Source organism: Erpetoichthys calabaricus, chromosome 15 (assembly GCF_900747795.2).
Source record: "Erpetoichthys calabaricus chromosome 15, fErpCal1.3, whole genome shotgun sequence".
In the NCBI taxonomy this organism is placed as follows: Eukaryota; Metazoa; Chordata; class Cladistia; order Polypteriformes; family Polypteridae; genus Erpetoichthys; species Erpetoichthys calabaricus.
In genome coordinates this window covers 52,489,026-52,515,263 of record NC_041408.2, presented here as the reverse complement: position 1 = coordinate 52,515,263, position 26,238 = coordinate 52,489,026, and the positions used below count along the sequence as shown (strand labels likewise).

Below are 26,238 nucleotides of genomic sequence, written 5' to 3'. Positions count from 1 at the left end.
AACTCTTCTCCTGTCGAGTGATCAGACACTGTGTCCTCATCCAACACATCACATGGGGTTAACCTCTTTGTGCTCAGGCACAGGTTGAAGTGTTATGACATCCTCAGCACTGACCCATGAAAAAAGGAATATATGAAAATTGAATTACAAGCCCTCTGAAAATACACCTATGGCTCACAGAAAGCACAAATATGTGCAGTGCTGGTCCTTTACCCGCAATGAAGTGACCACTTGCTGCATCCTGCCATTGGTTCTGAGGAGGAGCTTCCCCCATCCATGCCTTCAGAATCAGAGCGATGGCCATTTTGCTGGAGAGCCAGCTCTTCAAGTTGGGGTGAGGTCTGGACCAGGTGGACCTCCACCAGTTTTTTTTTTGGTCTGAATTCTTCTTATTAGCTTTTAAAGGAATAATATAATGTAATAATAATATCAATAAAATGTTCTTAAAAGTGTTTATGCTATAATATGTAAGATTTACCAGTTTCAAGTATATTTTTGTATTTCACTTTAACCTGTTCCCAGGTCCTGACTGTGCTTATATTTGATCTGCATTATAATGAATAAATAATAACTAATGATGTAACACTGTGGAAATGTAACATTGTATACAAAAAAATAAAAGAAATACTTGCACGTTTAAGTTGTCTGCCACTTTTTGTCCGCCATCTTTTTGAGTTTAGCCCCTTTTTGCGGTATTTCCTTTTGTACATATTAATTCCTTGAATTCATCACACCCCTCCAGTAAAACTTCTTACTCAGCCTGGGAAAAATTTTTTTTGCTCTTTCTTGTACCATCTCTATCCACCAATAAGTGACTTGCTGATCATGTTTTCTAGTCTCGATATATATGGGCTTTTTAAGCCGCATGGGAGTGCGTAATCATCTTAGATGACTGAATCCGGCTATGCTAATCTAAACCAACATAACCGGATGAGTTTAACCACCGTTAGCTGATCCAAGATGACGCTTCTGATCTTGGATGATTTAAGCGACGTGCGGAGTATACCACCCAGAAAACAACCACAAGTAAACACTGAAGTAAACTCTGTAGCTTCTAATTTTATACAGCTGAGATCACACCCTCAGCTACACCATCAGGTGGTCCTGCCTCTCTGGCTAAAGGATCTAGGCTGGTGACTTGAAGGATGCCGCTTTGAATCCTGGCAGTTACAGAAGAATGCTACTCCGTTGGGCACTTAAGCAAGGCCCTTATCCTGTAATTGCTCTAGGGGCGCTGTTAAAATAGCTGACCCTGCGCTCTGACCCCAAAACGCTCTGCAGAGTAAGTTGGGGTATGCAAAAAATGACAAATTCCTAATACAAGAAGCTGTATATGGCGAATAAAGGATTAAAAATCACTAATCAATAAAATCACTAAAATCACTTTGCCCTTAACATTAAGGAAGCAGGATGGATAATGACAACTAAAGCAGCCATGCTTAAAACAGAACCGAAGAATAAATAAATAAACAATATTAATAAAAAACGCAATATGACATAAATGAAAAGAACAGCTTAAACCAATAATAAAATATTCCAAAGACAGCAACATTATTACATTAAAGGAAAGTTAACTTCAGCCAGGGACAAAGCAATTGCTAAACCATAACAGCTGGTGAATTGGTACTTAACTTGCATGAGTCCGCAGGCCCGTGGGGTTACATTTGAGAGTAATATTCCCAAATGGTTGAGGTCCATCAAAGGCCTACAGAGCAAAGCCTTTAAATGGATTTCTTTAAATTAATATGATGAATAGTAGAAAAAAGTATATTGAGAGTCCATTTGGTTATATCTGTTGCATTTTTTTCCTTTCTGTTGAAACAACATAATAGAAAGTTAATAAAGCGCTGTGTCTACCAGCACCTGCAAAGGAAAAAAGGGAAAAGTTACGTCTGCACTGAAGAGGAAAAAAACGTAAGAAACAATGTTTTTTGCTGCATAGCCTTCAAAATTGTGTCGCCGAAATGTTGGGTTTCTTACCTTCTTTCCTTTTCAGCATGGTAATAGCCTTTCACTTTTTCCCCTAACAGAAATATATGACACTGCTAAATCCAAGTAACACGATCACAAATGTCATGGTGAAATACAACACATTTTATTCTCACAAGAGCCATCCTTTAAAAAATGTGATCAGAATGTGGCTTTCAAATAAGAAAAGATTATTTAGACAATGTTACATCCATTAGCCATGGTATTGCATCAAAGAACAGAAGTGATCAATTGCTTTAGAATGGGATCATCTTCCCATATCTTCCTATATAGCTTTTTAAATTAAGATTTTAAGGGTCATTACAAAAAAGGTAGTCAAAAAGCTGATGTCAAAATAAGGTGAGGCAAGAAATAAATTTTCAAGCTAAAGTCAGAAACAAAACCAGATTTTTACTAACAAGAAAAGTGCTGAAAAAATGTTGAAATTGTTTCTTCATAGGGCGGCACGGTGGCGCAGTGGGTAGCGCTGCTGCCTCGCAGTTAGGAGACCTGGGTTTGCTTCCCGGGTTCACCCTGTGTGGAGTGTGCATGTTCTCCCCGTGTCTGCGTGGATTTACTCCAGGTACTACGGTTTCCTCCCACAGTCCAAAGACATGCAGGTTAGGTGCATTGGTGATCTGAAATTGTCCTTGGTGTGTGGGTGTGTGTGTGTGTGTGTGTGCGCACCCTGTGGTGGCCTGGCTCCCTGCCAGAGGTGTGTTTCCTGCCTTGCGCCCTGTGTTGGCTGGGATTGGCTCCAGCAGACCCCCGTTACCCTGTAGTTAGGATATAGCGGGTTGTATAATGGATGGATGGATGTTTCTTCATATTATTACAAAGTTTGGATGTCTTTCATGGACTGTGACTGTAATTTGGTCAGCATGGCGTCACAAATTACACCACACATTCATAACATGCTTAGGAATCATGCAGTGTCATTGCAACCCAATGTTATTATCAGGGTGATTATTGGTTAGTTCTAAAATAGACAAAAGGACTTATGGGCAGGAGATGATGACACTAGTAGGGGCTTTAATGAAAACATTGGTGGTATTAAAAGTCAAAAATAATAAACATGATAGCTAAAAAAAATGAAACAAAAAGCCCTAACCATAACTAATTATTTCTTTCCCTAACTATTCTTTAAGCTGATGTCACATTATGACACTTTTTGTCATTCAGTATGTCAGATTTACTGATTACTGCACCATGGCAAATTGCATGACTGAAAATTGCAGCAGGGTGCATTATCCTGCTGAAAGAGGTCAATGTCATCAGGGAATGCCATTGCCACAAAGGAGTGTACGTGATCTGCAACAATCTTTAGGTAGGTGGTAAGCGTCACAGTACCATCCACATAAATGAACTAAATCCTCCTAATAGAAAATTGCCTAGAGCATCACACAGCCTCCGCTGGCTTGCCTTCTTCCCATAGAGCATCTTGCTGCCATCTCTTCCCGAGGTAATAGATACACCTGCACCCTGCTATCCACATGATCTAAAAGAAAATGTGATTCATCAGACCAGGCCACCTTCCTCCTATGCTCTATGTTTCAGTTCTGTCACTCACATACACATTGCAGGTACTTTCAGAGTTGGACAGAGGTCAGCACAGAACTTTTGACTGATTTGCAGCTGCGTTGACCGATACGGATCAAGCTGTGATGCACTGTGTGTTTTGACACTTTTCTTTCATGGCCAGCATAAGTTTTTCAGCAGATGTATATGTCACAGGTGTCTGGTCACACTTATAGGTAATCTAACTTTGTCACCATTAAAATATCCGACTACGCCACCCAGTTTTATTAAGAGACTGGGAACTCCTGAAATTTACCAATAATAGCACACAGGTTTCTTTAAATTGGGCGGTGAGTAAACACACAATGAAAGACACAACAGTAATTTCAGAAAAAAAGCAACAGTAAGTTCTATTGTACAAGACAATATAAGGTACATTAAAAAGATAAACGAACATAACAGAACCTAAACATATCAGGAATTAATTTCCTTTTTTAAAAGGAAAATACACAGTCCACACTCTAAAAGTCCATAAAAACAAGAATTGTAGGATACAACCTTTAGTGGTGCAGAGTCCAGTTTGGGCACTGTGTTACCCCAACACTTAATTGTTCAACTGTCCATGGATGCACTCTGTTCCCCGGCAGAAGTTGTGTCAAACTGTTGACTCCCTGTCAGCGTCTCTTCGTTGTTCCTTTTTCTTCCACTCTGTGCTCCTTGTGTTGCTGTGACCTAGGCACGCCTCATTCCTCGTCTGTCAGCTTCGCTTGGTCCTCTCATGCGGCTTCCCTCTTTCGCTGGACCCACAACTGGCGTCTCCTTGTGGAGCTGTCTCTTCCTCCCTGGAAGTAAATGTTGCCGTCCTTGTGCCTCACGTCGTGCCAGCCAGGTACCCTTGTCTGCCTGCGAGCCCCTGTGCCCTGTCCGAGTGCCTTGGCAGCGTTTCCTGTGGACTCTCCCTTCTGCCTTCTGCTGGCCAGGAGTTTATATTTACTTCAGCCCCTGCTGTTGTCAGTCCTGGACAAACAGTTTAATCATGGGCACATCTAAATTGCCTGGGTTTAACAATTAATAAAAACACAAGTTAACAAAATGTATGGTTACCAAACATTAATAAGTACAGATATGCTGATTAGGAACCAATATTTCCAAGCCAGGTAAATACAGACATTCTTCTAAGGCCAAACTTCAAAGCAGTGACTCCCTTGCAAGACAGCAAATACCATTAATAAGTACAGACAGCCTTTTAACTTCTCACCCCCCAGTCCCAACAATGGGTGCCTAATAAAACCACCCAGTGCACAAAAAAAATGTAAAAGTGTCCCCCTCTGACATATAGTCCTGTGCCATTCCAAGTCTTTCTATGGGTTCAGACCAGAGAGAGTGGCCCTTGTTGCCCACGTGCATTAATGACCTTCTTTAGACCACTTTTGGTAGTTAGTAACCACTGCACACCAGGAACATCCCACAAGGCCTGCTATTTTGGAGATGGTCTGACTCAGTCATCTAGCCCTTGTCAAAGTCGCTCAGATCCTTACACTTGACCATTTCTCCTGCTTCCAACACACCCACCACCTTCAAGAACTGAGTGCTCACTTGCTGCCTAATACATCCCAGCCCTTGATAGGTGGCTCTCTAACAAGAAAATCAACATTATTCACTTTAGATGTCAGCGGTTTTAACGTTTTGGGCTGTTGGTATAAGTTAGAATATCTATTTCTGTTCATACGGTATGTACAGTATTACAAAATCTAATTAAATTTTTAAAGATTGTTGACAACACTGATGAAATCTTGGAATGAAATATTAAATTCAATTTTTTTGTTAAATTAATTTTCCTGTGAATATAATTTTAACTTGTTCAAAAATTTTCAAATAGCACCACCACATGCATTTCTAAGTTAATGTCCGTTTAGGAGCAAATTCTGTCTATCTATCATATTACTTTAACCTGCACAGACCAAAGTCAAACATATTTCATCTTTCTAGCTATTATTCTAGCTATTATTATTTTTTTAAGCAGAATAGTCTCCAGTCAAATTTGATTGCAATTATCTTTTACTAAGGTAAAAATGATAAATTTCCATTAACCTGCCCATTTACTGGGTTTTACTGATTTATAAAAGTTACTTACAGCAGCCATAACTACAACATTCCCATCTAAACCATCCATGAAAAATAAATCAAACAGCCTTTATTTTGTAGAAAATATTTTCAAAGAAGCACAATATAATTATTTCTACAACTAAAGCTCAGATTAAGTGACTGAGTTGAGGTCAGAAGGTGAAGCAGCAGGGAAGCTGAACTTTGCACTTTACAATCCCTGCTTTTTAACCATTAGCACACAGAGTTAATTTTGTACAGAATAAAAAAAGGTCATCAAATAAGGCAATCCAGTTGATAGGAGTATTTTATCTTTTATTCAATGCATAGCCTAAATAGTCTGACATGGTTACAAATTACCACTGCCATGATGTGACATACTGTATATGCAGATATGAAAATAATAAAAAGATCCTTACACAAAAGCATTCATCTAGCATTATAAATTGGTAAGTGTGGCTTTATCCTAAGTTGTGTGTAAAACATACCCATGTCCAGTTTAGTACACATGTCCAAACCTCTCTTAATTACCACCAACACCACAAACATCCTAACAGAGCAAATGACCTGCTAAATCCATACCAGGCTACTCAAACCACAATAATCGAGCCACAGGAAAAAGCTGCTTTTCTTTTGCTTTCTAATAATTACCCATTTTCTTTCCTTTACGAAAACCAGAAGAGAAATGTGCAAATAATAATAAAAAAAAGATGACAGCCATTCTCATTTTTGGAAGGCCTTGTAAATGGTTAAGCAAATCAGACCATGGATAGCTGAGGGAATGCCGATTTCAGTTTCCTGCCAAGTGCTGACAAATGATTCATTCTGAACAGAGATCATGTGCTGCCTCTGGCCCTTGCTGATCTGCAGAAGGAGGAAGTGAGCCTTGTTTTCTTTTTTTCCCTTTTACTTCAGCCTGTGTGTGTGTGTGTGTGTGTGTGTTTAACTTGGGCTGAATGGAGAACTCTTGGTGAGTATGAAACAGGCTTTACTTGCTGGGAAGTCAAAGAGACAACATCTTGCTGTTTGGGTTGGGAGATGGCACCACCTGTGCTGGGCCTATTGGATAACAGCTCCCAACCTCTACCAACCCTCAGCCCCGCAGTTTCCCCATTTGTGAAGCTGGGTTTGACGGTTGCATACACCATTTTCTACCTGCTCCTCTTTCTTTTCATCTACGCTCAACTTTGGCTCATCCTGTACTACAGACACAAGCGAATCAGTTACCAGACGGTGTTTCTGTTTCTCTGTCTGCTCTGGGCAGCCTTGAGGGCAGTTTTGTTTTCTTTCTACTTCAGGAATTTTGTGACAGCCAACTCACTCAGCCCAGTTGTGTTCTGGCTACTTTACTGCTTTCCAGTGTGCCTGCAGTTTTTTACACTCAGCCTGATGAACCTTTACTTCGCACAGGTAAGCAGAATCTGGTTATTCATCCATTCACTCAGAAGCATATTTCTGTACTACAATTAACTGAAGAAGCAAAATTAAACGGGCACTTAACAAAGCAATTCCAAGCAAAATGTTTGGCTCATGGCATATACTTCAACTGAATAACTGAGTCCTAAATTCAGGAAAACAAACTTTCATTTTAATGAGGATAAATTGTAATTTTTAAATACTATTTAATACATAACACTCATTATTAGTCACTTTAAAACCTCCACTCATACATAACAATACAATTAACATAACACTTTGTAATATTGATTTATCTATTTTTGTTGCCAGTGTCTCTAAAATTAGGATTATTTTCACTGTATGATAGAAATGCAACATTTATCATAAGTAAGCATGAAATGGCTAATCTGTGCTCACTTACTGTAAACACCTTCATAAATGAACAACAGGAGACCATTTAAATTCTGTAAATTACACAAAGGATTAGGCAGCTTTGAGGGTTTTATGCTATACTCTGTAAAGCACAGCATCATTCAAATATTTATAAAGCAACATAAGGCAAATTACTTAATATACATTAGAATGAACTTTGCTAATATTCAAAAGTAAGACATCTTAAAGTAAGAAGAATATTCTTTGTGCTTGTTAAAAAGCTAAGTGTGCTTAAAAAATGCTTAAAAAGCAGAAATGCATATTGCACATTTCTCATGAACTGTCTTCTCAACACACTCAGCTGTCTTTTGCATATGCAGCATATGCTTTGTCACCCTTGTGATTTAATTAGCAAAGGGTCATAGTGTTAAACATTTAGTCTGTGTGAGCTTAATACATAAAAGAAAAAGAGAGTAAGCATTAAAGATGAAGTCTGCAGTGCAGCAGATATTTAGGATATAGAGAAAGCATTTTCTGAGGCCAAGTGCATTGCTTTTATCAGCCTTGTCTTCCAAAATGGAAGTGAATTTATTTACTGTTTGTTTATTTAAAATATATTTACAGTATATGTATGTAATACAATAAGCAAACAGATCCCACAAATCATTTTTCAGACACTGCTGCAAGTGACAAGAATTACCATATTATAAAAAGTGAACCTCAAAGTTATGGCCAGGTCTTATCATTCAGTATCTACAGTAATCTGGTGTTATACACTTCTTTTTTTTCCTAAATGGTTCATTACCCTATAATAATGAATAAAATATCTTTGTCTAAATTTATGTTAATAAACTCCAAGTATAAAAACTTTCTTTGCGCTTTTTTGCTCCTGCATGTGCACAGTAAGCATAGACCAGACTACAGTATACTTAGAGAGTACATTTTGTTGAACACAGCAGGCGATACTGGATGGTGCACTGAGTTCAGAGTCCTTTTGACTAGGATTACATTGAATTGGATTTAAGGTGCCACAGATTAAACTCTCTTTTCAGCTAACTCTGCTGGTAACTGGGTGTTTATTACTCCATAACCAGAGACAATGCTTTAGGAGGAAGAACTTATATTTCCAAGTTGAAGAAACTAAGCATGAAAGCATTTCATGCTAAGAAAGAAAGATGATCGTTTTAGGAAATGTAAGACATTATAAACGTTCATGCAATGTGACATACAGTACTGACTAAAGTGAAATGCTTTTGCTGTGCATAGACTTACTGTCACAACATCTAATTTGAAGTTACTGATTTTTGATTTGCTTCAACTGCTAGTTTTATCAAAAATATTCTTTACATTTATAAGACTTCTGAAAATTCTTACAGTCAGTGGTGTTGTATAAATAATGTGATACATTAAAGAATTATTATAGAAAATGTGCTTGGCCATATTTATAGTGAAGTAAAAAAGGGAACTATAAGCAAGCTGTGCGTTCTGCTCTCCACAACCCAAGCTGAGAGCTCTAGTTTACAAATTGAATGGTCAGATAAAGTGCACTTCCTCATTTGAAGATTGTCACTTTGACAAAATATGATGTTGCACTAAACTTTTATCAGCTAAAAACATATAAGCCGGGTTACCCATGTAGGAGGAGTTGTTGAAATCAAAGTAAACAACATAGACCTCAGCATTAACATTTGTTACGCACCATCAAATTACTTATTTGCAAACTGGAATAAAATCAAAATCTTTTAAGGTACACACTGAAAGAGCTTTATGCCTTTGAAACAGATGTAAGTGTTCCAAGGAGCAGGAATTGAAGCATCACAGATGTTTTGAGTGAACAAGCAGCAAACCAATGACAGTTCAATGGCTCCAAGAACACAGCTAAGCAATCCGGCTTTGTGATAAAGCCTAGGAAAGAACATTAACACAACCTTGTGCATTATGAGACATTTACTGCTGCGTTATTAGGGTACTCACCAACTCTTTTTTAAAAGGATACTCCATCTAAAAATTACATTTTTTACATGTTACTTACCCCAAGTAGTTTGTAGTGATGGTCAAGAAAAAAAAATAATGTCATGTTTTCTTGTAGAACAGAGATAAAAAAAAGTTTGATAGAACAGAAGTCTATGGTGCCCAACACTGGACCAAAGCATACAATATGAAAATTTCCATGAAAAAAAATCTCACATTATTCATGTTGCATAATCCACCTGTGAAGTAATCCAGTCGCATGCTCACCCAAACACATGTACGTTTATTAAAATATTTTTAAATAAGCTACTTATGGAAAATGCACTTGTGGAGTAAAACGTGACGTGTTTCAATGCAAACAAGCATTTGAATTGTAGCTCTGCCATCCACTACTACATTTACTTTCATATCCACAATGGCAGAACCTTGGGATTCTGTAACTACAAACGGCACAGGTGAATTGATCTTAGGTCCAAGTCAGAGGCAGATTCTCTTCCTGATAATGCTTTCACTCTCTTTTCTTTTATTATTTAATTTTCAGTTGTACTCATCTTTCACTGACTCTTACACTATCAACATCATGTGAAATGCAAAGTTAGCCAATAAATAAGCTGTCGCTGGGCTGGACTCATGCCCAGTCAATGGGGAACAGCAGATCTTCGATTCAAATGTTCAAGCACATCTGAGTGCATTCGGTTTTACTTTATGAGTTTCCAGAAGTGGCTCATTTAACAATATTTCAGCAAAAATAAATGTGTTTGGGACTTTGAACACACGACTGGACGGGTTCACATGTGGATTATGCAACCTGAGTAAAGTTAAGATTTGTTTATGGACGTTTTTATATTGTTTACTTTTGTGCAACGTTGGTCACTATAGACTTGTGTTGTATCAGAAACTTTCCATTCCACATGAAACATCAAAATAACAATTGTTCTCAGCTATCACTACAAACTATATGGGGTAAGTAACATATATAAAAAAACTATTTAATGGGTGGAGTATTCCTTTAACTACAAAAAGCTGTACTGTATAAAACTGAAAGTAAATAATATAAACAATAATATACTTAAGTTAATGTACAGGTGCTGTTTGTGATTTTGCTCATCCTTTCTGTGTCTGCCTGATATTTTACCAGGTTAAAATGAAAATCTATAATATATAAAACCATCTGTATTTTGCAGGCAGCAAATGCCACCTAAAAATAGGTATCTTGCCTAATTGTGTACTTCTTATGCAGAACATACCTACATATTAACAGAGAATGGATATATAAAATATCTGATTATTAAGAGAAAAAACAGGACTTAGCTTACCTTTTAATGTTGATTTAATTTGTTGCAATAAACCACTGTCAAGGAACAGGAAAGAAACTTCATCAGATCAAGAGTCTATGTTCCAACAGTGGGAACAGGATCATGAGTTCTTGGTCCTTCAGGTGAGTCCGGATGACTTGGAGTAGAGAAAAGGTCCACGGGCTAACAAGAGAGCACTGAAATGTTAAGCCACTATGTTAGGCAGACAGCAAGCAGCAGGGTGCAATGGATGTTCACATTCAATTTATTTCCACAAGACATGGTCCAATAAACCATATGGTTGACATAAATAACCATTTATTTCTCTGTATATAGAACATGGCTCTATAAAAGAATTTTACACCGGACTCTGGCCTTAGTCCTACTTTATAGTTTGTCTCTAGATGTTTATATGGGTGGCACAGTGGGTAGCGCTGCTGCCTCGCAGTTGGGAGACCCAGGTTCGCTTCCCGGGTCCTCTCTGCGTGGAGTTTGCATGTTCTCCCCGTGTCTGCGTGGGTTTCCTCCCACAGTCCAAAGACATGTGGATTGGTGATTCTAAATTGGCCCTAGTGTGTGCTTGGTGTGTGGGTGAGTTTGTGTGTGTCCTGCGGTGGGTTGGCACCCTGTCCGGGATTGGTTCCTGCCTTCTGCCCTGTGTTGGCTGGGATTGGCTCCAGCAGACCCCGTGACCCTGTGTTCGGATTCAGCGGGTTTGAAAATGGATGGATGTTTATATTTTAAAAGGGTCATTTGTTACATCATAATAGCCTTTCTCATTAAGTAATGTGCATTTCTTAGTAAAAGATAAAATACTTGAATACTGTATGTGTACATAAAGGCAAGTATGTAAAAATATGTAAATATAGCAGAAATCACATATATACCAATTTAAAGCATAAGTCACTGTGATGTTCAGATTTTTTTTATCTTATTTACTGATCATTATGTACTCTTCAAAAAACTTTTAATAAATTATAAATCCATCCATTATCCAACCCACTATATCCTAAGTACAGGGTCACAGGGGTCTGCTGGAGCCAATCCCAGCCAACACAGGGCGCAAGGCAGGAACAAACCCCAGGCGCCAGCCCACCGCAGGGCACACCCACACACCAAGCACACACACTAGGGACAATTCAGGATTGCCAATGCACCTAACCTGCAGGTCTTTGGACTGTGGGAGGAAACCCACGCAGACACGGGGAGAACATGCAGACTCCACGCAGGGAGGACCCGGGAAGCAAACTCAGAAGTGCTACCACTATGCCACCGTGCCGCCCAAATTATAAATCCATAAAGACAAACAAAATACCTGATAAACCTAACACCAAAGTTATAAATGAGATTCTACATTAAGAAAACATTTATAAGGACAATAGAATTCCTGTCAGGTACCACACCTAAAAGTTAGTCTCTATTTTCCTAAAACCAAGAACTAGTAGGCCTGGCAAAACTGGTTTTCATTGTGGTCAACGTGAGCAAAAATGTAATGGCAGTTAGCCCCAGTGAAAGAAGAAGTACAAACAACATAAGTTTCGAAAGCTTGGCAATTACCTGGTCAAATGACACGCCACAAGACAATGTGATTTATGCTTCATAAGTACATAATAAACTTGACAAATGAGAGGAGACCATTCAGTGCATCAAGCCTCTTTGTTTAGCTCATAGCTAAGCTGTCCCAACATCTCATCCTGATTCTTTGTAAAGGATGTCAAGGTTTCTGCTTCAACTCCGCGTCTCGGTAGTTTGTTCAGAGTCTCACAACTCTTTGTGTAAAGAGCTGCTTGCTGGCTTCAGTTTTAAATGCAATTCCCCTTAATTTCCACTGATGTCCTCAAGTTTGTGATTCACCCTTAAGCCAAAAGATTGTTGCTGGATCTATTTATCAATGCATTTGGGATTTTAAATAACTGGATGAGTACAACATGCAGTCTCCTCTGCTTGAGACTAATCAAGCATAATTCTCTGAGTCTGCCACACTAGGACATGTCCTTAAGGCCTAGGGTGCACCTAATTGCCCTTTTTTGCACAGCTTCAAGTGCTGCTATGTCATTCTTGTACTGTGGTGACCAGAACTGCACACAAACCTCCAGATGCCGTCTTACAAGTGAATTACATAGTTTGAGAATAACAGCTTTTATGATAAGACCCAACATTTTATTTACCTTTTTAATGCTTCTGTGCATTGGTTACATGATGAAATGTTGCATCAACATAAACCCCTAAATACTTTTCAGAGGTTGCTTCCTGTATGACAGTGTCTCCCATTTTGTATTTATATTTGATATTCTTTTTGCCAACGTGTAGCCTTTTGCACTTTTCTACATTAAACTGCATTCTCCAGGAGCCTCATGCATAACGCTGTGCATAGTATTCACACTTAAAACATGGCATACGGACAGAAGTTGAAATGTGTGTATGCACAACAAAATTCAGATGCACAAAACCGTGCGTAACCCAACTTCCATGCACCGGTCTGCATGAAACGTAATCCTTGTGCACGCACCTGCCACCCCTCCCAGAATCCTCCCAGAATTATGCCTCTTTGGTGGAAATCAATATAAATATTCCCTTAAGTTCAGCATTCTGTGAAAAGACAATGGCAAAAGCATGGGGGAAAAAAAGAAGAATATCAGCGAATGCCAAGTGGAGGCAATGAAAAACATACTATTTGTTGGTTTAAGCAGTTGTATAAACAACAAAAGGAAGTTGATCGAAAGCTCAAGTTCGGAAAGTTGCACAGAGCCTGAAATAAAAAAGAAGTGGTCAGATACCAAAGTCTCCGTGAAAAGGCAAGTCGTAGCCCACCATCAAAGTGTCATACGGAAGCTTATTAGGGTACAGAGAAAAGAAAAAAAAAATAGGGACACAGTGGGAAAAAAAAGCTCGAAATGTTAATCTTGAAATTTCCACTTTAATCACACAGTTTTTTTTGTCCTTAACGTAGAACGTCATAAACTTCATCTTAAAATCTTTTGATTTACTAGTTTCTCAAATACCATTGTAACTAAAGTAGCACGTTAAATGCTTTGTATTCTGTGTGTTCTTCTATGTACTCTTTGCGTGTGAATACACTACGTGCTTCTTAAACAGGCTTTCTCTTACGCCGACAGAACACAGAATCCATTACATTCATGATATTACAGCTTTCTGAACAATTTAAATACTAAGACGTATGCTTGATATCATTTTCATGATGAAATGAATTAAAGCATGTATTAAACAGTGGTGCAGGGGTAGTGATGAGCTGGCGCCCCGTCCAGAGATTATTCCTGCCTTCCACAAGATGCTTGCTGCGCTGTGTGCGACCCTCGATGAAATAATTTATTGCAGCAGTACTGACTCCTTCAAACATACTAACCCCCAATTCCTGTCCTTCCTTTTCCTTCTCCAAGTAACCAATCACCACATAATCAGCTCTTTAATAAATGTCAAGCCATCTGTATGCTTAGAACACAAATTCTTCAAAACCTTTAAGGAACATTGAAATACCTTCGTAGTACATGTTTAATTATTCCATCCATCTATCCATCCAGTGTCGCGCCAGCCCCAGCAAGAATACAGCACAGGAACAATCCCTGTACATTCAATGCTAGTGCTGTCTACCGTCTCCACACATTTAATAACAGTATACGTTATTTAAATGAAGTTAAAAATGTATCTGTATAGTGTAATATATATATACTTCACTGCATTTCATCTTAAAAATGATATCAAGAGCTCCAAGAAGATAGCGCCTGGAAATCATCATCTGTAAATAGTTGCTCTCTTCTGTTAAATTGAATTTCTTTATTGTATTGTATGGTATAATGAGATTCAATATGCAAATCCTCCATAAACGTATTTTCCTATAAATTGGTAAAATAACAACAACAATAATAATAATACGATAAAAAAATAAAAAAATATACAATATGAAAGTATAAGTGGCTCAGGTTGTGCAATATTACAACTGTAATGCAAGTTTACAGTGAGGTAATTGTACTTATAAGTACAAACAGTTCTACCGGGAGCACTTGATGGACTGATCGAGTTTGTTTACAGCTCTTAAGATAAAACTGCTTCTGAACCGCAAGGTCAGTACAGGAAAGGCTCTGAAGCGTTTGCTGTATAGGAGCAGTTCAAATACACTGTGCACATGGTTGGGGCAGCATGTGCTAGATGCTGCACCCCGATAATTCTCTCTGCTCTTGACACAACCTGCCATAGAGCTTTGGATCAGCTACTGTAGAGCTGTGATTCCCCACTCAGATACAGTGGGTACTGGTGCACTGAGAGTAACATTGCTAAAACAGCTGTGGTATTTGAAATAGTTTGTCCATTCTATGCACCATTATATTGTTACAGGTTAATTACAATCAGATACCTTAAACTAGGGGTGGCACAGTGGGTAGCGCTGCTGCCTCGCAGTTGGGAGACCTGGGGACCCGGGTTCGCTTCCCGGGTCCTCCCTGCGTGGAGTTTGCATGTTCTCCCCGTGTCTGCGTGGGTTTCCTCCGGGCGCTCCGGTTTCCTCCCACAGTCCAAAGACATGCAGGTTAGGTGGATTGGCGATTCTAAATTGGCCCTAGTGTGTGTGCTTGGTGTGTGGGTGTGTTTGTGTGTGTCCTGCGGTGGGTTGGCACCCTGCCCGGGATTGTTTCCTGCCTTGTGCCCTGTGTTGGCTGGGATTGGCTCCAGCAGACCCCTGTGACCCTGTGTTCGGATTCAGCGGGTTGGAAAATGGATGGATGGATGGATACCTTAAACTAAAAAACAATATTTATATAAATTTCAGTGTATTTGATAAAGCCGTGCCAGGGATGTGAATCAAATAAATAAAGGGAAACCACACAGGAACAGAAGCACTGCTTTGACGCTGGGTGCTGCCAGTTTGCAAAACTGAGCCAAAAACCTGTGTATGCAATGGTTTGACCTGGCGTGAGAATATGCATGGCTCTATGACAAGTTTAGATTTTACATCATGATGTGAGCGTGGAAATGGGTGTACGCAACATTTTTGTGCGTTTATACATGAGGCCCCAGGTGTTTGCCCAGTCTTTCACCAACTTCACACAAATGGGAAATATACATTTTATTTTCTTTCAAACTGATTTCAATTTTCCAAATTAGATTTTTCTAATAAAAGCTGCCAAATGTCCTGCCAAATACCCACTGCCTCATTTCAACTCAAATGTCAAAACCTCTCAATTAACCTGCACACATGATAGTTTAGTTTTACAATATTGCAATGTAACACCAGTGTCTAAACAATGCACGTATTTAATTTAATCTAATGAATTTTTACTTATTAAAAAATAATTAAAATGGCTAATATCAGGTCCATAATATGTGAACATTTTATTATATGGATCACTCTTGCTATGACAGATGAGATGCATTTTGGATTTTCGTTCATTTGCCCCTAGGTCAGCTTGTTTTGTTGCACGTAGAACAATGCTGGCAATGGAACAATACATTTTTTAAGGTGACAGCTTCCTTTCTTTGTAGTGCTGTGCTTATTTCCACAGATGTAAGGCAGGCAGAAAGTTTATACTTTATAGGATAATAAAATATGAGGAGCAAAGATCCAATTTTATAACTTTCTGTATATATTGAATATGCAGAAAATGTCATAATAAGATACAAAACTGAATTTGAAATTAACCAATTTACTATACCAGTGAGAAATAAATTTTCAAAAACTAGGTGAAATTGGTGTTTAAAACTAGTCCTAAGTTGCAACTGAAACTCTGTGCTAAATCAAGTGTCTTTGATCTACAATAAAGTATTTCTGAAAGAGTCAGGCGCTCCTTCGCCCTTTATGCTCCACACCATCAACAATCAAGTGCCTCCATTTGCTGACTTGCAGCAAGAGCTGAAATGTTACACTTAATGCTTAAATTAAAATTTACCCGTTGATCCATTCACAGCTAGGCAGTGCTATCAGCATATATAACAAATACCAAAAAATGTTGAGAAGTGATGTACTAGACCATCTGACCCCAGAACACATACCATTCAGGGTGGCAGCTGAAACTGTGACAAGCGCCATACAATGAAATGAACATAGTTGAAGAAAACAGTATATCAATAAAGCAAAGATTTGTTTATGTGCATATGTGTGTGTGTGTGTGTATACATTGTGATAGACCAGCCCGGCCACAGACAGACAGACACCGAATGTCCTGAACATACACGTTTATTAATCTCAATTTGATTAAACAGCACCACAATCCCGAAAACAGCCAACTCAGTTTCTTTTCTCTCTCTTTCTCTCTCTTGACTTTTTCCTCTTCGGCCACCTCCTCCTCCTCCTCCTCCTCCTCCTGACTCAGGCTCCTGTCTTCTCCCTCCCGACTCTAGACTTGATTGGAGTGCGGCGGCCTCCTTTATACTGCACCCGGAAGTGCTCCAGGTGCTTCTTGATTAACAGCTGGCAGCAGTTCTGGGTGTGGCGGAAGTGCTGCGTACGGGTTCAGCTCCTCTTCTGCCAGGACTTCCTGTTGTGGCGGAAGTGCTGCCAACCACCGTTTTGGAGCTGTCCAGGTGCCCCATGGAGGTGGCCACATCCCCCAAAATGGGTGGGGCGTCCCTACTCCATGGCCCCAATGCAACCCAGGAAGGCTGCCTTCTCCTGTTCATCTGTCACAACATATATACAGCGCCCTCCACTATTATTGGCACCCCTTGTAAAAATTAGTAACAAGGGTTAGAAAAAAATTCCTGTTTACTGAAGAACCTTCATCTTGCACTGAAAAAATGAGAAACATCTGACTTTCAATTGAAACAAGTTAATTGAAAGAAAAACTGTATATATATATATATATATATATATATATATATATATATATATATATATATATATATATATATATATATATATATATATATATATATATATATATATATAGGGCGGCACGGTGGCGCAGTGGGTAGCGCTGCTGCCTCGCAGTTGGGTGATCTGGGGACCTGGGTTCGATTCCCGGGTCCTCCCTGCGTGGAGTTTGCATGTTCTCCCCGTGTCTGCGTGGGTTTCCTCCAGGGGCTCCGGTTTCCTCCCACAGTCCAAAGACATGCGGGTTAGGTGGATTGGCGATTCTACATTGGCCCTAGTGTGTGCTTGGTGTGTGGGTGTGTTTGTGTGTGTCCTGCGGTGGGTTGGCACCCTGCCCAGGATTGTTTCCTGCCTTGTGCCCTGTGTTGGCTGGGATTGGCTCCAGCAGACCCCCGTGACCCTGTGTTCGGATTCAGCGGGTTGGAAAATGGATGGATGGATGGATATATATATATATATATATATATATAATATATATATATATATATATATATATATACAGAGAGAGAGAGAGAGAGCGAGAGAAAGAGGCATAATATACAGTATATCTAGAAAGTAACTATCTTTACCTTCCACAGGGAGCTGGAATTGAGCATCATTTTCTATAGCATTCTAGATATGAACATTCACATCTTGTCTATGGAGTAACATTACAGTTTAACTGAAAGTGGTGTATGCTGGGATAAGGATTTGTGATCTTTTTAATTTATTGCATATTGGCGGAGTGGTAGCACTACTGACTCACAGTAGAGAGACCAGGGATTGCATCCCAGGTCCTTTCTGTGTAGAGTTTCCATGTTCTCCCTTTGTCTGTGTGGGGTTCCACTGGACGCTCCGGCTTTCTCCCACTCTCCAAAGTCTTCCAGGTTAGGTGAACTGGCAATGCTAAACTGGTCTGTGTGTGTGCGTGTTGGTATGTGTATGTTTGCCCTGCGATGGACTGGTGCCCTGCTTTGTGCCCTATGCAAGATGGGATAGGCTCCAGCCCCTCATGACCCTGGTCTGGATTGTGCAAGATAAATGACATGGCATACTGTAATTTATCATAAATGGTAAATTTTTAGTGTTGGTCTTCAGTAAGAAAATGTTTGATTAAATTATAATGTATACTGTAACCAGAGAACATACAGTACTGTATTGTACCTACATGAGGGTACATAAAATCAGGCTTCTACTGTGTTTGTTATTTTAAAAAATAGGGCAGAACAGTATTGCAATGGTTAGAAATACTGTTTTGTGAAATAAGCATTCTGGATTTGAAAACTTTTGATTTTATTCTGTCTGAGGATATCTGACAATAATAAGTTCAAGTTCATTAAAAGTCTGTATTTCAGTAGAAAACTGTGTTTTCATTGGCCGAATTAATTAAAACATTTCAGTTTGGTTTTTACATATAAATCTTTATCTCAGGTTATCTTTCTGTTGATGTTAGCTGTTTAGTCACACTATGTTTAACTGCAGGGCTTTTTCATACTTTTTCTAAATCTACCCCCTTTTTGAATGTATGTCCACAGCAAGACCCCCTAAGTAGAAGATGTAAGTGCGTCTCTGAAGAGGTTCTTGTTGGCACATCAGTTATAGGGAAATCTAGATGGCTGCTTATTTAATGCCACGCTTACAGCTGATGTGCAAATTATCTTCTGCATTCTCCAAAAATACCCTTCTTGTGGGGAGGGATGTGGAGTTCCCCCTTGGTGACTTTCACTTCACTATTGGTGTATCTTTGTGTCATTAATCATTACTTTATACAATGTCCTTCATTAAAAGGAGAATCTTACTTAAATGCAGAAAATGTCATACAGTATATGGGAATGTTAAATCGGGGTTATACTGCATTATATTTTTAACCTCGTACAGGGTTCTCACCCAGTGTTTGGCACTAATGTTTGAATAAATCAAGCATCCTAGGTTTGAATCCACAACCGTACATTGTTAGTATAGAGTTGGCACATTCTCAACATCCCCAAAGATATTAGATTAGATAAACTTTATTAATCCCATGGGGAAATTAATAAATAATAACAATACATTTTATTTATATAGTGCCTTTCCCATGCTTAATTCAGAATTAAATTATTGGCAAATCCAATTTGTTCTTGTGTGAGTGTGAGTACGCCCTGGCATGGACTGTGGCCATGTCTGAGTTGTTTTCTGCCTTGTACTTAATGCTGTTATGATAGGCTTTGCCCCCTTTGACCCTGAATTGGTAATGAAGAACTGTAACATCCAGTTCAATGTTTCTGTTAGTTAATAAATATAGTTTGTACTTTATTATAGGGCGGCACGGTGGTAGCATTGCTGCCTCGCAGTAAGGAGAGCAGGGTTTGTATCCCAGGTCCTCCCTTAGTGTGTCTGCGTGGGTTTCCTCCCGGTGCTCCGGATTTCTGCCACTGACCAAAAACATGCAGATTACGTGAATTGGTGATCCTAATTTGGCCTGTGTGTGTGTTCACCCTGTGAAGGACTGGTGCCCTATCCCGGGTTTGTTCTAGCTTTGCACCCTGTGCTAGCTGGGATAGGCTCCAGGAGACCCCTATGATCCTGTTCAGGACTAGGATGGTTAGAAAATGAGTACATGACTTTGACTTTATTACAGATAGATAGATAGATAGATAGATAGATAGATAGATAGATAGATAGATAGATAGATAGATAGATAGATAGATAGACAGATAGATAGATAGATAGTGTGACACGTGGCTTGGGGTGGTACCCAGCCGTGACACCCAGGAAGACCGGAGGAGGGCTTGCGCCTCCTCCAGACCACGAGGGGGTGACCGTCATGGTTGCTTTGGGGGCCACGGGTACAGAAGCTCAACCCTGTAGGGGTCCGTGATCACCATCAGGGGGCGCCCGGACGCCTTGGCAGCCCTGGACCTCAGCACTTCCGCCACACCAGGAAGTGCTACGGGGAAGAGAAGCAGGGACACCCGGAGTGCTTCCAGGGATGCAGCCGGCACTTCCACCAGACTGGAACGTGTCGGTGGAAGATTGCCGGAACACACCTGGAGCACATCCGGGGGAACATAAAAGGGGCTGCCTCCCTTCATTCAAGGCTGGAGTCAGGTGGAAGAGGACAGAAGTCAAAGGAGAGGAGTGGAGGTGGTCCTGAGAGAGAAGGCATTGTTAAAGGGCCTGGACTTTTGGGGTGATTGGTGCTGTGGCACTGGGGTGTACGTGTGTAATATTTGTAAATAGTTTGTAAATAAATGTATGTTGGGTGACAAAATGATGTCCTCCTGTCTGTGTCAGGGCTGCTTCCCATGAGAGATAGATAGATAGATAGATAGATAGATAGATAGATAGATAGATAGATAGATAGATAGATAGATAGATAGATAGATAGATAGATAGATAGATAGATAGATTGTTGTCTCACAGATCCAGCTTCATGCATTAAGTCCTGCACTAAGACATTGTCTACACATTCTCTACATCTCAGACGATGACTGCTAGGTTAGCTGTTATTTCTAAACTGGCCTTGTGGAGTTTCTGAGTGTGTGCCTGAGTGAGCCCCTTGAGTAGACTTGTACCCAACTCCATAGCTGTTTCTTGTCTTGCAGTCAATGTTACCTGATAGAACATGATGTCTGACAAATGAGACTAGACCATACAGTCCATCAAGCACGTTTGTTCAGCTAACTGTCCCAATATCTCACCCAGATACGTCTTCAGGGTTGTAAGGTTCCTGTTTCAACTACATGGCAATGTGACTTGTTTGAAATGTCCTCAACTCTTTGAATAATGAAGTGCTTCCTGGCTTCAGTCATAACTGCTTTCCCTCTTAATTTCCACTTGTATCCTCAAGTACTTGATTCACCATTAGGTTGTGTGAATTCTGTCAGATCTGCTTTACCACACAGTCTCCTTTGCTCAAACCTGAACAAGTTAAATTCTCTGAATATGACATGTCTTTAGACAAGTCCTGGGGTGCACTTTGTTGCTCTCCTCTTTACACCTTCAAGCTCTGCTACATCTTTCCTGTAGTGTGGTTACTAGAACTGCACACAATACTCCAGATGCGGTCATACTAGTGCATTATATAGTCGGAACATAACGTCCCTTGGCTTAATCCACCCAAGCACACACACATCACATTAAATTTACAGGTTTTAAGATGGACTGACACCCTGTCCAGAGATTGATCCTGCTTTGGGTCCTGTACTTGTTGGGTTCAGCTCCACGACCCCACTCAGGATTAATTGAGCTTAGAAAATGGTATGTTTTTGAAGAATGTTACTTTAATAGAGTTTGCATGTGTGTTCTAGGCCTGTGTAATCTAATGATACATTAGTTTTAAATCATGTTTTTTTTATGACAGAGCTTACCTTCATTATATTTAACTCCAAAACTGCTTTTCTCTTCAGCAAAGATCTCTCACTTAAAAACTATATAAAAGCATCATTTAACAGTTAAAGTTGCTTTATTTATTCCTGTGAAAGTGAGAAGTGAGTGCGGGCCCAGTAATTATCACGGTAGCTTCGCTGCGCACAGTTCGTTTCTTCATTGAAAGGCAATGGCAGTCGGATAGTCGACCTCAATAGCTTGGTAGTCCTCACGGTGTCTTTGAGCAGCTTAATCCTCAGAAACAGTTAGCATGTAATCGCGTCTACTAACATCAGTTTGACTGAGTGTAATTTGAAAAAAAACATACGCCTCCATTTGTCCATGAATAATTGCTAAATTGAGTTTTGCACTGTTGCGTTTGGTATACACCGAGTGTTTGAGTTCCATACTTCCCTAAGAACAATTGAGTGAACCTGCCTTGACTGAAGACAGGATGGAAAATCATGGGAAACGGACGCAGAGCACTGAGCGCCAATTAAACACGATGCGCGACACGTGACTGAAGTCATCCCGTCAGGTAGTCTCGTAAGTACGTAGATTCATCCATCGTCTGAAGATACGTATTGGTTCTGAAGAGCACCGCTGTGGATAGAGCTGGGCCGCCAATTAAGGTAGAAAATTCTTAATGTTATCGCACTGTTAAAGTTATAATCGTGCAGTTACTGCCACGAGTCCTATGCACAGCGTTGCGTTGTGTCTGTGAGACCTTTCCGTTACTTGCCGGGTAAGCCACTTCACTCGCCCGATCCGCATCTGTGAAAAGCTGGGATATGCAGGTAGTGACATCATTAATTCACGGTTGTGCGTTCGAGTATATCTTTATATTACATGGTATTACTATTTAAAAACTTAAAATCTGCCTTGAAACAGCAGTATAAACGAAATGGAAAAAGACAAACGTACAAATCTCTTATTTATATTTCTCTTCTGGTTTGTCCTGCTTCCACTTCAAAACCGGTCCTGCAGCCGACACGGCATTTCTCAATTCCTATTCGTCCTCTTCCATGTCATGCACTATACTGGCCTGCTGAGTGTAATACATCTAACAAGTACTCGAGGTGCTGCCACAACGGTAAAGTAGCTTTACCACCTTTGCGGGAGTCACCTGTGTCTTTACAACAGCTTCTTACACAGCAAACATCAGAAGCTAAAAATTATCGTGAACACATTTGAGAATACAACTCTTCTCTAGTGTGTTCAACTACCTAGGAACTACACAGGAAAAGAGTCTAGAGGTGTCAATCATCACCATATGCCATTCATCAGTAGACCAGAGTGGGCAAGAAGGAGCACAGGACCTCACAAGTATCTCCATACACATAGATGCTAACCTATTAACTACTCTGTAATCAAGCACCATGGATTGGAACTTAATACATGCTGCTACAGGGAGGCAATGTAGTGATCTGAAAAGGGGACTGATATGTGCCCACCTTGGCTGGTTGAAGACCAGACATATCACTACATTTTGATTCATCTGCAGTGGCTTGGTAAAACGTGTACGTCCTTCTGCCAGCACAGAGTTGCAGTAGTCCAGACACAACAAAGCCAAATCCAGGGCCAGGAGTTGTGCTGCACACTCCCATCAGATACGCTCTGATCTTGTGGATATAATTGAATAGACCTGGGTTCGCTTCCTGGGTCCTCCCTGCGTGGAGTTTGCATGTTCTCCCCATGTCTGCGTGGGTTTCCTCCGGGCGCTCCGGTTTCCTCCCACAGTCCAAAGACATGCAGGTTAGGTGGATTGGTGATTCTAAATTGGCCCTAGTGTGTGCTTGGTGTGTTTGTGTGTGTCCTGTGGTGGGTTGGCACCCTGCCTGGGTTGGTTCCTGCCTTGTACCCTGTGTTGGCTGGGATTGGCTCCAGCAGACCCCCGTGACCCTGTGTTCGGATTCGGCGGGTTGGAAAATGGATGGATGGATATATATAATAATTGCGGGGAAGCTGTAGCCCATCCCAGCAATCAGTGGGCACATGGTGTGTGTGACCCCTGATACGGATAAGGGGGTTAAGAAAGTGGATGGATGGATGTATAATAATGTATGAATTCTTTGAATATGTATTTCTGTTTCATTCTAAAGGGACTACTGCCATCCCCAGATCCTATTTATGAATCAAAGAAATAAAATCATTTAGAGAGCCAAGGCTGGGGGGCTGTCAAGTGGCAGGACCTGTTAAAACCCATTGTGGCACTTCTTGTGTGATTTTGTGTTATACAAAAATAAATTGTATTGTATTTGAACAGATCAAAAGAAACAAATCAATGAAGATAAATCCAGATGTCCATCACTAGTCCTAACTGATGCACATTGCACAGCTCCTTCCACGCTGCTCCATTATCAATGGGGTGCACCCCAGCATCTGTGTATTTGCATTTTCCTGAGATTATAGTCACTACAAACTACTTGGTTGGCTGAGGGCAGTGGAAAAGTTCATCAGATATGTCATGGGGGACAGAGAGAGATTTCCAGTAGCAGAGGTTCTGCTTCTATACCATTATAAAAACTCCATAGCTACTATGTATGTACTTTATGTGTCCTGATGACCAAGAGGGGCTTTAGACAGGAGCCCATGCACAAGAGGGAGACAGATGAAACCCTGGACCTGCCAATTTAGAGAATGATAAACCAAGCAGGAATGGAATAAGTTGCAAGAAATGTGTCATTTATTGGTAAAAAACAAGATTTGTGAATGAGGTACATGAGGCAAAACCACAACAAAGTTATGACAAGGCCAGATTAACGTGAAGGATGTGAGGGTTTTGTGGACCCAGAGTCAATCCCAGCAGTATTACGTGTAAGGAACACACTAAATGCACTCATTAATACCAGGCCAATTTGGAGCCGTGAGTTGACCTAATATGCATGTCTTTAGAATGTGGGAATAAAAATCCCTGTAGACATGGGAAACATACTCAAATTGTGACCTGGCCAGCGATTTTCATGTAGCTCTGAAGCAACAGCGCACACCACTGCACCACTGTTCTGTGATAAATTAACTTAAACTTTAATGTTCTGTTGAATTTTTAACAAACCTGAATGTTAAGCGCCTTCAGAGATGACTCGGTGTGACTAATATTGTACGACTGTTCACATATCTTTACAGTTTGAGGATAGGCTGGTCGGACTTGCAGAGTGGCCGCTGTGTGTGTGACTGAATGAGCAACTCTTTGGTTTTTCACTTCAGGTATTAAACTGTTGCAAAGGCTACACTTGTCTTTGTTTATTTATTTATTTTTTACATAAAATGAATGGATAACAAATGTGTGAAAATGCATCGATTGGGTAGGGATATTTTCCAATAATGTAGCACTGCAGCTGTAGAAAAGTAAGAAATACTGATAAACATAATAACAATTCTGTATAGTTTAGCACGTTTGTGTCACAGCTTTCTCAACAGAGCCAGCAGTGTTTGGCATTATGAAGAGTACACCCACTCACAGCATCGCTCTGCGCGGTTTTTATGACATCTGGTTGCATTGTCAGCTCAAGAATTAAGATAAAATGAGCCAAGTGAGAAGAGTTGAGTATTCTTTCAGGTCTGCAGTTTAGACAGTCTGTGAGCGAATGGTCTAGGAAGACTGTGCACTTGTCCCTAAATCTGAGAGAGGGTCAAACTGGAAAACGGGCAAAAACTCTTGACAACATTTATAATTATATTGTGCAAATTGCTCATATATCACACACAGCAAGCTGAGTGGTGTTCATGAGATACCAATGAAGAAACATCAAGGGAATAAGATGTGGTAGAAAGACAACAGTTTCCGGTACTACTATATACAGTAGCTAGTGTATGGCTGTGAGATTCAGGGTAAAAAAGAATGGCATAAAACGAAAAAATATGTGAACATGCATGAAAGGCATATATATGATTTAATATGTTGCGTGATGGTAAAAATTGTGAAAAAACTTTGACGTAAGTATAGAAAGGGTTGCAAAATTATTTCAACATCACTGATAGCTATTACAAAAATGCATTACTGTAACAGACATGATGTTACTGGCATAAGGTAACAAGTAGCTGGAAAAACTGATTTTATGTGCACAAATGACTGTAAGTTGTGGGCACAAGAAAACATGGCAGGGTACAGTATAGGAAATTGAGAAACAATCATACAAGAAAGCAAGTCAGTCAGATTTGATGAATGAGGGCATTGTTGTGGATTTCCTTTAAGCAAATGTTCTGAGGTCATTCACCTACAAGAAACGGTCATCAAAGACCAGGCAGTGGAGATTGTGTCCAGTTATAAATATCTGGGGGGCAGTCACAGACTCAAAATGGACTTTCAATGAAAATAAAGAAGGCATTGGCAAAAAGGGACAGCAGTGTCTCTATTGTCTAAGGAAGCTCAGTCTTTTTAATGTGAGTCCTACTATTATGTCAGTCTTTTGAGAATCCTGTATTGATGTCAAAAACAAAATAAATGAAACAGTAAAATGGAGCAAA

The 26,238-nt window shown here is 40.0% G+C and overlaps 1 protein-coding gene across 3 annotated transcripts in view; it reads left to right on the top strand.

Moving 5' to 3' along the window:
* Positions 1–6,444: 6,444 nt before the first annotated feature.
* Positions 6,445–26,238, top strand: part of gpr137ba (G protein-coupled receptor 137Ba) — a 39,289-nt gene continuing 19,495 nt past the window's right edge. For 2 of the 3 annotated variants that reach the window (XR_003718444.2, XM_028820217.2), the window contains exon 1: positions 6,445–6,999. Coding sequence is in view for 2 of the 3 variants with exons in the window: in XM_028820217.2 (XP_028676050.1) it covers positions 6,628–6,999 (372 nt within the window). In the remaining variant the exon portion in view is untranslated. The remainder of the gene's footprint in view (positions 7,000–26,238) is intronic. The other variant, XM_028820216.2, reaches the window with a different exon arrangement.